We start from the raw sequence: 16,228 nt of genomic DNA on the forward strand, positions 1-16,228 counted from the left end.
ACTTGCCACCGTTACCATATTTATCCACTATCAATATATAGTAACACATGTGAAGTTTCTTTTTGTATTTAGTATACATGATGGCGGTTTGATAGAATCTCGACCAGACAATCCTGCAAGCCTGATCACCCGATCCCGTTGTTGCTTCTTACGACAAGCATGGGTGACTGAAGATCAGTTCCAACTTGGGCGAGGAAAACATGAAATACGATGAAAATGATTACCTTCAGCGACAGTGACAGATGGAAGAGAGCACAGTAAGACACAGACAAGTTCGAGCCTCATGTTTCAGGCTGACATCGATTGACTTCTGACTTCTCACATTATTCTAGCCCACACCTGGCCGCAGACATGACCTGCAGCATATATATGTCTGAAAAAGGATGTTGATTTTCCCATGATGTAATCAGCCTCAGAATTTACAGGCAGGCAGGGAATATTATTCTCTTCCCACCCCAATCCAGAGATGGTGAAGACGGTTAGCCTATGTCATGACCAGACAATCCAGAGATGGTGAAGACGGTTAGCCTATGTCTTGACCAGACAATCCAGAGATGGTGAAGGCGGTTAGCCTATGTCTTGATCAGACAATCCAGAAACGGTCATGATGGATCGCTCATGTCTTGACCAGACAATCCAGAGATGGTGAAGGCGGTTAGCCTATGTCATGACCAGACAATCCAGAAACGGTCAAGATGGATCGCTCATGTCTTGACCAGACAATCGCGAGATGGTGAAGACGGTTCCCCTATGCTTGATCACTAAATCGATGAGATTCATCAAAATTACGATGATCCAGCGAACGAGACAGTTTTCCATTTGTGATTACTACACATGCGCAGATAGGTATCCAGCCATTTGTGCAGGTGTGTATCTATCAGATCGTGGTTTTCAATTATATATGGTTTCAAATAAAGTACTTAAACTTGTGTACTGATAAATAAACGAACTGCTGCTTAAGATGTATTGACAGAAGGCATATTTGCGGTTTGTTGTACACATATAACCCACAGCGCCCAAACCCTGTCGTATAACAGATGTTGAAGTCAATAAATGTCCTGACGATCTCCATCGTTGCTGCAAGTCGCAGGCTACAGTTTGTTTTTTGTCACCGTTTTTGTCCAGCTATATCACGGCAGTCTGTAAATTTTCGAGGTTGGATAAGACAATCCAGTGACTGACATCATCAGCATGTGACAGTTTTGGTTTGGCAATCTTTATGTTGTGGAAAGAGCATCATGTGTTGTATCCATACTGTTGTGGTTTGTGGGTTGGTTATTTAATGCCGCACTCAGCAATACTGCAGATATGTGGCGACGGTCTGTAAACAGTCTAGTCTGGACCAAACAATACAGTGTTCAAAAGCATGGGCATCGATCTACGTACTTGGGATGTATCACCGACGCATCTATCTCGTCGTGTACGACCTTGAACCGAATGTTCAAGTAGGACGGCCGGCAAGGTAGCCTAGTGGTTGAAGTGTTCGCCCATCACACCAAAGACGCGGGTTCGATTCCCCACATGGGTACAGTTTTTGATGTTCACGTCTGGGGTCCCCCTCTCTGATTTTGTTGAAAGCGACGTAAAACTCACTTCAAGAAGGAAGACAGGACTACATGTTGGCGATGAGACAATTATACAGCTAGATTGTATCAAGCATAATGATAATACGTTCTTGCTCAGCGTCCGCTGTGTAATTGTCCTTATCACATGCTGACGTGTGTCTATGTGAGACCATACTGGTGACATCCTTTGTAACTGAAATCAATTTGTGATGAAACAGATTGTTCAGTTGTGACAAGAAGGAAGAAGGTGATTCTGAACCTATGCTTCTCATGCGTCCTGGAGCGTTAACAAGGACCTGATATGCAAGATGCGAACACAGGACACTCCAGCGAATACATCAGGAAAACAATTACTTTTCTAGTAGCCAACGTGACTTGGCCCATGACTTGAACACATGCAACATTCGGAGGTAGACAACCTCAGATTGGCCCATGACTAGGACTTGAACACATGCAACATTCAGAGGTAAACAACCTCAGATTGGCCCATGACTAGGACTTGAACACATGCAACATTCAGAGGTAAACAACCTCAGATTGGCCCATGACTAGGACTTGAACTCATTCATTATTCGGAGGTAAACATCGTCAGATTGGCCGATGACAAGAACTTGGAAACACACCTTATTCCGAGGTAAACATCCTAAGATTAATCCTCAGATACAACTTGGACACATACATTATTTGGAGATAACAATCTTAGATTGGCCCATGACTAGATCTTGGAAACACACATTATTCTGATGTAAACAACTTCAACCAGAACTTGGAAACACAGTATTTGTAGGTAAACAGCCTCAGATTGGTCCATGACCAGAATGTGGAAACGCAAACGATTCGGAGGTAAAGAATCCCAGATTGGCCTATGACTGTGACTTTGACACATACATCATTCTGAAGAAAACACCTTCGGACTAGAACTTGGCCACACCCATATTTCGGTGGCAAACAACCTCAGACTGGCCCGTAACTAGAACTTGGAAACTCACATTATTCGGAGGTAAACAACCTCAGATTGGTCCATGACTTGAACTTGGCCACATACATTATTGTGTGATAAACAACCTCAAATTTACCCAAGTCTATAACTTGGACACGTACATTATTGTGTGATAAACAACCTCAAATTTACCCAAGTCTATAACTTGGACACGTACATTATTGTGTGATAAACAACCTCAAATTTACCCAAGGCTATAACTTGGACACGTGCATTATTGTGTGATAAACAACCTCAAATTTACCCAAGGCTATAACTTGGACACGTACATTATTGTGTGATAAACAACCTCAAATTTACCCAAGGCTATAACTTGGACACGTACATTATTGTGTGATAAACAACCTCAAATTTACCCAAGTCTATAACTTGGACACGTACATTATTCGGAGGGAAACAACCTCAGATTGGCCCATGTCAACGAAGATGACCTCTTATGACAAGCACGAGTTGCTGTAGCCCATCTTCAGAAGTGTAATTTAACACGAACTTTAGTGTAGGCAGAAGTATCTCCCTTCCATCGATTTGCCATCGGTAATTGCCGTACGTCATACGTGATTATCATATGAATTACCATTTGAGTTAGAGATCCCAGAGGGGTACATAGAAAATGTTACTCGTAAGTGGGGTATACTGAAAATAACAGAAGAGCGTACAGCCAGTCAGAAAACGACACACACGAGGGAAGATATTTTATGGTGCTGGGTCCTCAGCGTCAAGGTGAAGGGCAAACGCTGCTTATCTTCATGTGTTTACGCATACAACCATGCACGGCCACGATCTAATTAAGGACTGTGTACTACACCACCCGTAAATTATTTTACGTGGCTTTGTAATTCATAGTAATTCTACTACATTTTGGGCGCTCGTCACGCCGAAGATCCGGGTCCGATTCCCCACATGGGTACAATGTCTGAAGCACATTTCTGGTGTCCTGGGCGGGGATATTGCTGGAACATTACCAAAAGCTGCGTAAACCATATAAGCACTCACTCACCTGATACGTTCCAGCAGAGTGCAGTGGTGTGTCAGTTGCATGATGTCAACCGATGAGATTCATTCCTTGCTGAGTGATTGCAGACTTACACGGAATTTTACAGGAGCTTCATTAGCAGGGTTTACTTGTGAAGAGGCCTCTCTAATCTGCTGGGTTACAGTTCCCATCGACAGAATATACGAACGAAAGCAAATAGTACATTTACCACTGCTATTCACGAACTCTTTCCATGATGTCATGGGGCAGTGCTATAGCCTGTTGAGCACCCGGGTTTGATTCCCAACATTGAAGCCATTTCTCGAGCGCCTCGCCGTGAATACTGGAATATTGCTAAAAGCGGCGTAAAACTAAACTCACACATACTGACATGTGTGGTGATTCGATAGATCAAAGTCAAATCAATGTCGCCGAATTCTTGACATCTGTCCCTGAAAATAGATATTAGATATTTTCTCTGTTAATTTCAAACTCAGTGGATGTGTCGCTATGAATGTTTCAAGCTGCGGGGTGATATCTATTTTAGGAGAGGTCTTTAACTGTGTTGGGTTTTAATGTCCAACCTCTGGTGCTCATAGTAATTCAACATAACCGTGAAGATCCGGGTTTGAATATTGGTCTTTCGTAACCCAAGCTTGTCATCGGAGGCAACTAACGGGATCGGATGGTCAGGCCCGCTGACTTGGTTGATACAGGTCATCGTATCCCAGCTGCGCAGATCGATGCTCATGATTGTCTTGTCCAGCCTCGATTATGTGCAGACCACTACCATAAAGCCGGAATATTGCAGAGTGCAGACCACTACCATAAAGCCGGAGTATTGCAGAGTGCAGACCACTACCATAAAGCCGGAATATTGCAGAGTACAGACCACTACCATAAAGCCGGAATATTGCAGAGTGCAGACCACTACCATAAAGCCGGAATATTGCAGAGTACAGACCACTACCATAAAGCCGGAATATTGCAGAGTGCAAACCACTACCATAAAGCCGGAATATTGCAGAGTGCAGACCACTACCATAAAGCCGGAATATAGCAGAGTACAGACCACTACCATAAAGTCGGAATATTGCAGAGTGCAGACCACTACCATAAAGCCGGAATATTGCAGAGTGCAGACCACTACCATAAAGCCAGAATATTGCAGAGTGCAGACCACTACCATAAAGCCGGAATATTGCAGAGTACAGACCACTACCATAAAGCCGGAATATTGCAGAGTACAGACCACTACCATAAAGCCGGAATATTGCAGAGTGCAGACCACTACCATAAAGCCGGAATATTGCAGAGTGCAGACCACTACCATAAAGCCGGAATATTGCAGAGTGCAGACCACTACCATAAAGCCGGAATATTGCAGAGTGCGGCTTTAACCAACAAACCAACCACCCAGGGCATCCAAACAGCAGCCACGAAAGACAACCTTTAACACTCCAAGGCAGCGTTGTTGTGCTGCCATATCTTCTGAATATCTTCCTGTCGCGAACCCTCTCGAACAATAAGACGCACAATTATTGTACAGTATCAAAGTTTATTGTGTTTGTAAGTGAAAATTTAAACTTGTCATCCAGGCATTCTTGCTGATATATATTCAGATTAAAACCCATGTAGATATCGGAGGTATGTTTTTTTAAAGTCTATATAAAATAAAGATTTAATGATGTTCCGTACATAAAAAGGGGTTCAACATTCAATGGTCAAAGTAAAGGACAATTTGCAGATTTTACGTTCGCTGCAGTCGTTACCTCTGCACGTGGAAAGAGTCAAAATAATTACTGATGTGTAATTACTAAACCATGATTATTTCGTTATATGCCTAATGGGTGAGTGAATGTGAGCAATATTCAGTATCAAGGGGATAACAGAAGTTCCTGCTTCATGCAGGTGAGTAATCGAACCGTGTATCATGATGTAAATGATATTTTCTTTGTAATATATAATATGGAATATATACTATTAAAAAGGTAGGGGATATTCCATTTTGCGAGCATACCACTAGCCAATGCCAGTGCAAATGAGAAAAAGTAATATATGTATAAAGTAAATTCAACATCCCCGGCTTAAAAACCGGCGGACCAAATTTTGTGTCTTCTTGTCTCCTGTTGTGACTTATGAAAGCATTTAGACGTTGACAGAGCATGAATAAATGACACCTTTTATGGATGATAATTGAATCATTATCATTACGCTCCAGAGTAAGTAATGAGTGAATGAGGTTTTACGCCGGTTTTAGCAACATTCCAGAAATAACATGGGGACGCCATGGGGATCTATTGCATTATCCTTCATTTGGAATATGAAGTTCTGAATAATAGAAAAGGTCGTGTATTCGCACAGAAACCAGTCAGTAAGTAGGGGACGCCAGATCTCTCGCATTCTTCTTCATTGGATGAATAAAATATTTCTATGGAATATAAAGTTCTTATTAATCGAAGGGTCTTGTAGTCTCTTATAAGAATAAGTCACTGTGATATGATATACTGATTTAATGCTAAGACGTATCTATTCTTACATCTGTTTCCTCCACGTGACTACAGCTCGTTTTACCATCTCCTCTTCAAACTGAGGGAAATGTTTTAAGTACGCTTTCAAAACAGTTTCGTCATCCGCAAGTGGGTATTTCACAAGGTCACCTGACTCGTTTTCGCACAGCATGTTGCTGTGGAGAATGATCAATGCTTTACCATTTGGATACATCACCGCTCTCAAGCTTCTCTGAAACAACATTCCGTCTAGTGATGTATACTGATGCCCGTAAAACTTCTGAAACTCGTCAAACCGTCTGATGTTTTCAGTTCGAAACTCATACGCTCCTCGCCAAGGTCCGATGCAAACCTCCCAAGGCTTTGGGCCTCTGGTTAGTCTGATGTCGCCTTTCCCATTGGCTCTTATGATCTTCCCGTCTTGCTTGAAGAATTTATACTCAAGGTATGAGTGTTTATACAGCGGAGATTCGGTTTCGAAATCCAACGAAACCGCTTCAAACGACGGCTCGCCGAAGCCAACGTCGACCAGAAACAAATCGCCTTCCGTTACGAGACTTTGAACAAATACTATTATATGGTTGTCGCGGTGTTCATCTTCCTCAACGAACACGAAAGCGTGTCCAAGCGTGACATCGTAGCCGAGACCTTCCAGCAAGAAAAACATGAAACTGTTGAGGGAATGGCACACTCCGCCATGTTGTTTAAACATGGCCTCCACGATCTCGGACTTGGAGGGCACGTGACGTCTCGCGAGATCTTCAGCTATCAGTGTGACGGACTGGAAGGGAAGTTTCCCCATAAATTCCCTGATGATTCGGTTGAGGAATGGAAGGTCGCATCTTGGTTGCCCATCCGGTGTGTCACATGGGACACTGATGCCCAAAATGTCTTGGAGGAACGATACCGCTCTAGTCCTGGTTAATGTTGCCATGGCTGGAATGAGGACAACAGAAGTGTGCAGGTATCGTACACAATAAGTGTGTGAGTGAGTGAGTGAGTGAGTGAGTGTGTGTGGGTGAGGGGGGGGGGAAGCCGGGGTGGTCGTGTATGGGGGTGGGGGTGGATATGGGTGGGTTTGTGGGTGCGTGTGTGTGCGTAAGTGAGGTTAGGTGAGTGAGTGGTGACTTTTAGTCACATCCTCAGCAGTACATCAGCTTTATAGTATAGCAGCTACAGCAGCCAATGATAGATCACCATACGGAGGCCCATGGGGATTAACAGTACCTTTGAATCCTGCATGAACCTCGGCTGAATTTACCCCATCACATAAGCTGTCCTCTAACTGTAAGGTTTATCCCTTGTGAAGTTAATGTTAAACGAGTAGAGCTGTGAAATGTTAGGATAAACACAATATAAACTGAATAAACGCAAGAAAACTACAGTTTTCTCCTAGCTTGCTTCTATTGCTGATGTCCTGGTGTGATATTGCTGGGATATTGCTGGGATATTGCTGTACGCGACTTAGAACTAAAACTCACCCATTCACCCACATGGAGCCTGAAGCTCACAGGAAGAACAACACTGTGTAACATACCACAACAACAGAGGTGTGGTAGTGTCAACTATCAACTGCTGGGGTGGCCATAACCTTGGCGTGAGGTGACGTGAGGTGGGGTTTATCATCGCACCTTAGAATATTTCGCATGTTGATCATGAATATGATATCCACTCAGACACATTATACTGACTCCGAGCCGACCAATCGTTCTTTTACCCACTAATGCCAGCCCCAGGCCGTGACCAACAAATATCATATATTAATGTCTTTTGATACCACGCGACCGAGGATCGAACCCACGACCTTTCGCTTTCCCGGCGGACGCTCTAACCACCACGCTACGGAAGCGTCCTGTTTGGTGAGGCAGGACTCACGACACAGGACGTAAAGCACGGACCTGAAAGTCACAAGAGCATTTCAGCTTACTGACCTGACAGGGTCACTTTGACCCAAGTCCTACTGGCACACACCCTATCTGAGGCTATGTCTACTCCACCATACAGTAGAGGATATGCTACACACGGTAGTACCTGCTGAAAGGTTTCGATATGTCAGGTCTCTCATATTTCCTGAGGTCAATGGAAATACCTCATTACTGCATGTGCTATTCACATTACATCAAATGTACGTTACCTTTGTATGCAGAACGTCTCTCGTAGACTACAAGGCGTAGACCGTAACACACACAAACACTGACCGACTGCTCGAGGGGTTGCCTCTATTGCTCAGTGAAGCAGTGTGTACCTAATGCATGCTATGTAGGTCAGGAAAGCGGGTCACATGGCTATCTGAATACTTCACAAAACCCCTCCTCGTACTTTGTGTACACAGTGAGGTTAAAATGATGCCTTAGTCATAATGGGTTTCCACAGATGCGTCCCTATTACATACCTTAAAGGTCACATGCAACGTAAAACACAACTTTGCAGATTCTGGTACCTTTCGGTATGCACTTACCGCAACAAATCATAAAAATGCCAATTCAACCTATAAAGTTGAAGAAAACGCGATGAAAAAAAAGCCCGCGAAATCGGAGTTCAAACGTTTCACTAAACTGGTTTCAACAGCTGTGCTGCGCTGCGTCCATAACGCATGCGCAGTGAATAGGTTCGCGGAGCTTGAAACAGTATGCATGCCCAGCGTCTGAGGTCGTGAGCAGTAGTCTTATCTTGGTTGTGTACACAAACAAGTAAATGATCTACTCGTTACGTAAAAAAAACTTGTTGATTGTGGTAAGCAGTGTCTGTCACAGAGAAAGCGCAGTGTCTGGTTTATTCACACCTATATGTCTGTCTGCCTGTCTGCTAAAGACAACATGCAATACACAGCTTCAATCCTTGACCACGTGTAATTTGAACTTAACACCTATCAGAGTATACGACATAAAGAAAATAAGTTGATTTATGACCGTCTCGGCCACATTATGTAATTAGGCACGTGTGATACACATGACACGTTTTATGTCTGTGGGTTGCAAACAAACTACATTCACTTTTTTCGGATGACTGGATCTGACGGAAACTGGTGCAAACTCTTGTCAGTTTCAAGTCCTGCCTTGTCCTTGGACGAATGACAGATTCCAGCCACGCAGTAGTTTACCATCTCTACTGATGTCATTTTTGATTGGATCGAGCGCAAATTCAGAGGACATGTATTTTCAAAACCCAACACCTCTATATACATTCTTCATGGATAACGACTTGTTTTAGTGTGTATGATTTTGTTTGACAACAGTATATGAATCCATACTGAAACGACGCATCAAGTACACAAAAAGAAGTTGTTATCCATAAAGAATCTTACTTTCTTGTGACTCGCTATACTTCTAAAATGCCCATCAAACAGATCATCTGTCTGTACACACAATGAACCCTCAGCAGATCAGCAAATGAAACAGCCAATCAGAATCCGTCGTTACACTTGAGTGCACATCCAGGTGCTAAGACTGGGTTCGGTCTACCGAGGGCTTCGTTTCGGGGGAAGTAAGCCCAAGTACAAAATATTGCACTTTTGAATCGCGATTATACGCTTATAATTTGTTTATTTGTTTTTTTAAAAGCAGCAATGTATATTATATGTCATGAATAAGTGATAAATGTGTTTTAATTATGTTTGATTTTTTGGTTGCATGTGACCTTTAAACGGATACTGATCTGGAGAACCCATGACGATCTGAGTTATCTTCAGCTACCCATGCTTGTCATAACAGGTGACTACGGTCATGCTCACTGACTTGATTGACACAATGCTAAACAAGCATTGTGTCGTTGTCATAGTAAATGTGCGCAACACATGTTGAGATGCAGATGCGGTGATGTTTTACCGTATTTAGTGTCAGCACAACAACAGCTGTATTTCATTAATCATGTAATTAGTTCTGGTCGTAGTAATACAGCAGATGTACATGTGCTTTGTAAAAACTAGTAAGCATATCCACATTTAACTTCATAATGTCTTTCATACTATAAAAGCAACAACAAAATATACAAATCAGTCCCACCAAAATAAGCCCAAAAGACAACTACAACAACAAAATATACAGATCAGTCCCACCAAAATAAGCCAAAAAACAACTACAACAACAAAATAACCAAATAACAACAAAACACAACTGTTAAGGAGATTAGGTTTAGAGACTAGTTTATTATATTTCAACCTTGTTGTAAATTACCATATGTATGTAGCATACATGTCCATTTCGAGTGAAATCAATTACAGCATGTGCAATTCTCGATTATTTGCATACCGCCACCATATAGCTTGAATATTGCTGAGTGCGGCGTAAAACTCACTCACTCACTCACGATCCGCAAAACTGTGTCGTGCGGTTAGGTCTGGTTTTATAAATCGATATTACCACGTACGGGATTTATTGTATAGTGTACAATAAAGGTGTATTTGAAGTACATATCTTCAAGTACCAATAAACTGATGTCGGTGCGGGGGCATACGTTGGTGTGAGAACAACTCAGGTTACTGATAGTAGTCTGAAGAACAAGGAAGTAACCATTCCATTTTTTAAATGCAGGCACTAATACGTGTGTGTTGTTTCAGTGTCTGGCCGCCGTCCGTAGCAAGTCGCTGTGCCTATCTTAATTATATCCAGTTTGACACGTCATTCGGGCAGGACAGTGAAACATCCTATCACATCTTATGAAAACAGGGCCATGTGACTTACCTAGTATGGTCACGCACACAATCGAAATCTATTAGAACAGAACAGAACAGAACAGAACAGAACAGAACAGAACAGAACAGAAATTTTATTCTCAAAAATCACATATCGTGACACAGAGAACATACAGCAATTTCATACATAAAATTACTTAAAACATACAGCAAAGCCCAGTTTTGATAAATTTGGCAATGTTACAGTTAAGTGGTGGATAGTCACATTTCATTAGATACACAAATTTTTCAGTACTGGGATGCTTACAGAAATATTGAGGAAGAAATTGATGTCTGACGGTATTGAGTGCTGGGCAGTATAATAAAAAGAACAGTAGCCAATCGTTGGTGATGGTGTCGTTCGCAACTGGGAACACGCAATATTTTTGTACTGTAAGATAAAGTGCATAAAAAGGCAATGTTTATTGAGTTTCTGTTCATTTTTAGGACACGTTGCCATCATGATATGCAGTGATTCGCTGGTCTTCATCAGTCTGTTCTATGCTAAACCACAGAAGCACTTCGTTTGATACAAGACCAAGATGTACAGTGAATCACAGTTCTAATGAACACAAGAATCACTATTCCTTTGTAAGTGTAATGTATTGACATTTTAAGTACAATACAGAACAAGTTGTTGGCACAAAACAAAATATTACACCCGTCTGTTCTTTTCAAAAGTGTTTTATAAACGTCATGAAACACAGCAAACGCATGTGTAGCTGCTCCTCTGTCTCGACTAGACAAAAATGTACACTGGCTTGCAAATATACCTGATTGGTATACGCTTTACTAAATAAAGCCCATGTACATCAAAGTGGTCATTTCTATTCGATTCGGTAGAAAATGAACCGCGAGGCCCCATGGGTAGCCGGTAATCGTGATCTATAGCCCGTTCTTTTTATGTCTTGTCTGATGTGATGAAATGGTCTTAAAGCATCCATGGAAAAGGACTGTCAACGGATGCTGACACATTCCCAACTGACCACGCCAGTAGCCATACGACGTCGTACACTCGTGACAGGAGCGGGTCATTATTCCTTAACGTTTTGAAAAAACTATTGTTCCCAAATCGGTATCAGTTTTTGACACTCACGAACTCTATCGAGATAAATATTCACGTACGAATTGCACGTGTTGTAATTGATCTCATTCATTGTAACCGTGTTGATCCCAGTTGTTTCGCCTGGCGAGCCAGCACTCTAAACATTAGACTATCCCACAGACAGGGAAAACGTCTGCCATTGTACGTTTTTGTAAGTAGAAAAGTTTCTGAGCATCGTTGAGAAACTCACAGTGTGTTAACAATGAAGACATGGTGTTGCTTCATTGTTGTTAATCGCTGCACTCAGAAACATTCCAACTATTTGGCAACTGTTGGTAAATAATCGAGCCTGAGCTAGACAATTCAGTGCCTGGCCCTCACCATAAGCATCAACCCACAGAGGTAGGATACTAAAACATACATCATTTAAACAAGCGATCCCTATCACCCAACCCTGTTTGTCCTTAATTGTTTCAGATTATCTGGCTTGGCCAATATGGTCTCACTGAATGACTGAATAAAAATCTTGAGGTATTTGGGTATTATACATCGCTCACAGGATCTGATATACTGCGTTTGTTTAGTGTTCTCCATGTTCTCCATGATCCATGTTATAATTGATCTTCAGTAACCCATGCTTGTCGTAAGAGGTTACTAGCAGTATCGGGTGGTCAGGCTCGATGACACATTACGTCGTATCCAAATTCTGAAGCTCTATATTTATGATGTCAGTCACTGGATATCGATGTTCTGGTTCAAGATGATTATTTGCAGATTTAGAAATGGTGAAAGGGTTGAGTGTGATCCACAGATTATCAGTCACGAGGATTTGAGCTCAAGAATCAATGGTATTTGGAGAAAGATTTACAGGCGGCAGACTTCTCAACGTCTCATCCTTACATTTTGTGATGAAAAAGATTGTTGTTGTGACAGAAGGAAGAACGTGATTCTGAATCGCTGCTTCTCATGCACCCTGGAGTGTTAACAAGGACAGTGTCACATTGCATCTGATATACAGGATGCGAACACTGGACACTCCAGCGAATACGTCAGGTTCAGAATTACTTATCTACTGAAACAGTACCTGTGTGGCTTGGCCCATGACTAGACCTTGAACACATACATTATTCGGAAGTAAACTATCCTCAGATTTGTCCATTACTAGGACTTGAACAATACATTATTCGGAAGTAAATAACCACAGATTGACCTGTGAATAGGACTTAGTGTTACGAGTGTGTATTTTCTGTATATTTTTGTTATTAATTAAGTAGTAATTATTATTGGGTCACAACGTTTAGTGTTTTGAATAATAATTATGATGGGTCACATTTCGTATAATAGATGGTCAACACTTTTAGGGTTCTGGTTTTCCGGAAATTATCTGCTCTTGGTTTTATATATGTTTACTTCCGGGAGACTTATTCGAGGGCATTCTACAGTGTTGGCGATGGTCGTATGTGCCCGAACTTTCGGGAAGTGACTGAATATATATGAAAAGGCTGGTTGCAGTGTTGCGACGCGGGCACATCACTGGAGTTACATCATCGACAACAATCCGTCAACGCCTGAATCTGCATTAATCGCTGTCAGACCGGTGGCTGTGTTTACATTCTGCATAGTTGATTCTCTCTCGCACTAAGACTTTGGTGAGTTTGCTATAGTATATCTTGTGACCCATTGCCTTAGATTTTGTCTCACTTGTATTGTATTGGAAATCGGTATCGTGATATTGACTTGTGACTTCGTATACCTTGCTCTCTTGGCTTATTAATAATACAAATTTTGAATGCTTTAAACTTGTCTTTGTTCTGTTTTGCTGGTTCACAGGGGATTTCTTACATTGTTTGTCACGGTAAATTCTTAACCGTAACAGACTCATGCACAATTAGGAGGTAAACGGCCTCAAATTGGTCCATGACATAGGACTTGAACGCATACATTATTCGGAGGTAAACAGTCTCAGACTAAAACATACATCAATCTGAGGTAAAAAAAACCCCTCAGACTGGCTCATCACTAGAACTTGGACACAAAGAATATTTTGAGATAACAGTTTGCTTGGGCCAAGGAGTATTCTGCGGTAAATAACTTCAGATTGATCCATGACTATAAAGTTGAAACACACTGGATATCGATGTTCTGTTCAAGCTTGATTATCTGCATATTTAGAAGGGTTGAGTTTGATCAACAATTTATCAGCTGCCTCAGTCACCAGGATTCGAGCTCAAGAATCAACGGTATTTGGAGAACTATTTACAGGCGACAGACTTCTCAACGTCTCCTCTTTTCATTTTGTGATGAAACAGATTGTTCCGTTGTGACAAGAAGGAAGTGTGTGAACCTCTGCTTCTCATGCGCCCTGGAGTGTTAACATGATATGCAAGATGTGAACACCAGCGAATACATCAGGAAAACAATTACTTATCTAGTACCCAACGTGGCTTGTCCCATGACAAGAACTTGAACACATGCATTATTCGAAAGTAAACAACCTCGGATTGGCCCATGACTAGGACTTGAACTCATTCATTATTCGGAGGTAAACATCCTCAGATTGGCCCGTGACAAGAACTTGGAAACTCACATTATTGGGAGGTAAACAGCTTCAGATTGGTCCATGACAAGAATTTGGGAACACAAAGTATTCGGAGGTAAACTATACTAGATTGGCCTATAACTGTAACTTTGACACATACATCGTTTTGAAGAAAACACCTTTGCACTAGAACTTGGCCACACACATATTTCGGTAGTAAACAACCTTAGTTTTTCTCATGAGTAGAAACATAACCATATTGGTTCATGACTAGAACTTGGTCACATACATTATCGTGAGATAAACAACCTCAAATTTACCCAAGCTACAACTTGCACACATAGAGTATTCGGAGGGAAACACACTCATGTCAACGAGGATGACCAATAGTCGCCTTTTATGACAAGCATGAGAAGTTGAAGACCATCTTCATAAGGGTAATTTAACACGAACTTTAGTGTAGACAGAAGTATCTCCCTTCTATCGATTTGCATTTGTTAATTGCCGTGCGTCATACCTGATTATCATATGAATAGCCAGTTGAGTTCGAGGCATTCCCAGCAGGGTACTTAGAACATGTTACTCGCTTGTAAACGGGGTACACTGAAAATAACAGAAGAGCGCCCAGCCAGTCAGAAAACGACATTTATGTGCGAGGGAAGATATTTTATGGTTCTTGGTCCTTAGCGCCAAGCAACGTTTCAAAGTTAAGGACAAACACTACTCTGATCTTCACGAGTGTGAATACACAACCACGCATTTACCATTGCAAGACAACCATAGCCACGATCTAATTAAAGACTGTGTACTACACCACCCGTAAATATTTTTACGTGGCTTTGTAATTCATAGTAATTGTACTACATAATGAAAATGTTTTGGCGGTAGGGTAGCCAGGTGTTTAAAGCGTTCGCTCGTCATGCCGAAGAGCGGGTCCGATTCCCCACATGGGTACAATGTGTGAAGCACATTTCTGGTGTCCTCGGCGGGGATATTGCTGGAACATTACCAAAAGCGGCTCAAACCATAGTCACTCACTGATTGGTGTGTTAGTGCCATGGTGTCAACTGATGCGATTCATTCCTTGCTGAGTGATTGCCGAAGATAAACGGGATTTTACAGAAGCTTCATTTAGCGGCGTTTACTCGTGAAGAGGCTTCGCTCATCTTGTGGGTTACAGTTTAACGTCCCATCGACAGATATGAGGACGAAAGCAAATAGTACATTCACCATTGATATTCATGAACTCTTTCCATGATGTCATGGGGCAGTGTGGTAGCCTGGTTGAACTCTCGGGTTTGACTCCCAATATGGGCACAATGTGTTAGACCCGTTTCTTGTGTGTCCAGCCGTGATATTACTGAAACATTGCGTAAAAGAGGCGTAAAACTAAACTCACTCAGTCAAGCTGACATGTGTGGTGATTCGACAGAGCAAAGTCAAATCATCTGTCCCTGAAAATACATTTCAAATTTCAAAGTCAATGGAAGTGTCGCTATGATTGCTTCAGACTGTGGAATCGCATCTATGTTAGCTATCTTTAACTGTCTGGGGTTGAGGGTAATGTAATGTCCGACGTCTCGCGCCCACAGTAATTCAACATACCTGTGAAGATCCGGGTTTGAGTATTGGTGTTTTGCAACCCGTGCTTGTGATTGGAGGCGACTAACGAGTTTGGATGGTCAGGCCCGCTGACTTGGTTGATACATGTCATCGTATCCCAGTTGCGCAGATAGATGCTCATGATTGTCTTGTCCAGCCTCGATTCTAACTGGCTTGCCACCATAAAGTCGGAATATTGCTGAGTGCGACCTTACACAACAAACCAACGACCCAGGGTATCCAAACAGCAGCCACGCAAGACAACTTTTAACACCGTATCTTCTGAATATCTTCCTGTCGCGAACAATAAGACGCACAATTATTG

General features: G+C 42.0%; 1 protein-coding gene across 1 annotated transcript; it reads right to left on the reverse strand.

The window, feature by feature from the left end:
• Window positions 1-5,079: 5,079 nt before the first annotated feature.
• On the reverse strand, window positions 5,080-8,302 carry LOC137278402 (arylamine N-acetyltransferase, pineal gland isozyme NAT-3-like). The gene is made up of 2 exons (XM_067810707.1): window positions 8,183-8,302; window positions 5,080-6,984 (listed from the first exon to the last, which is right to left on the reverse strand). Exon 2 carries the CDS (start codon window positions 6,980-6,982, stop codon window positions 6,074-6,076), a length of 909 nt encoding a protein of 302 aa, XP_067666808.1. The 5' UTR covers window positions 6,983-6,984; window positions 8,183-8,302; the 3' UTR covers window positions 5,080-6,073.
• Window positions 8,303-16,228: the final 7,926 nt, after the last annotated feature.

Source organism: Haliotis asinina, chromosome 1 (assembly GCF_037392515.1).
Source record: "Haliotis asinina isolate JCU_RB_2024 chromosome 1, JCU_Hal_asi_v2, whole genome shotgun sequence".
NCBI classification, from domain to species: Eukaryota; Metazoa; Mollusca; class Gastropoda; order Lepetellida; family Haliotidae; genus Haliotis; species Haliotis asinina.

Bases quoted from the DNA above. Each gene is read 5' to 3' on its own strand.
- LOC137278402 (XM_067810707.1), bottom strand. From the start codon at position 6,982: ATGGCAACATTAACCAGGACTAGAGCGGTATCGTTCCTCCAAGACATT.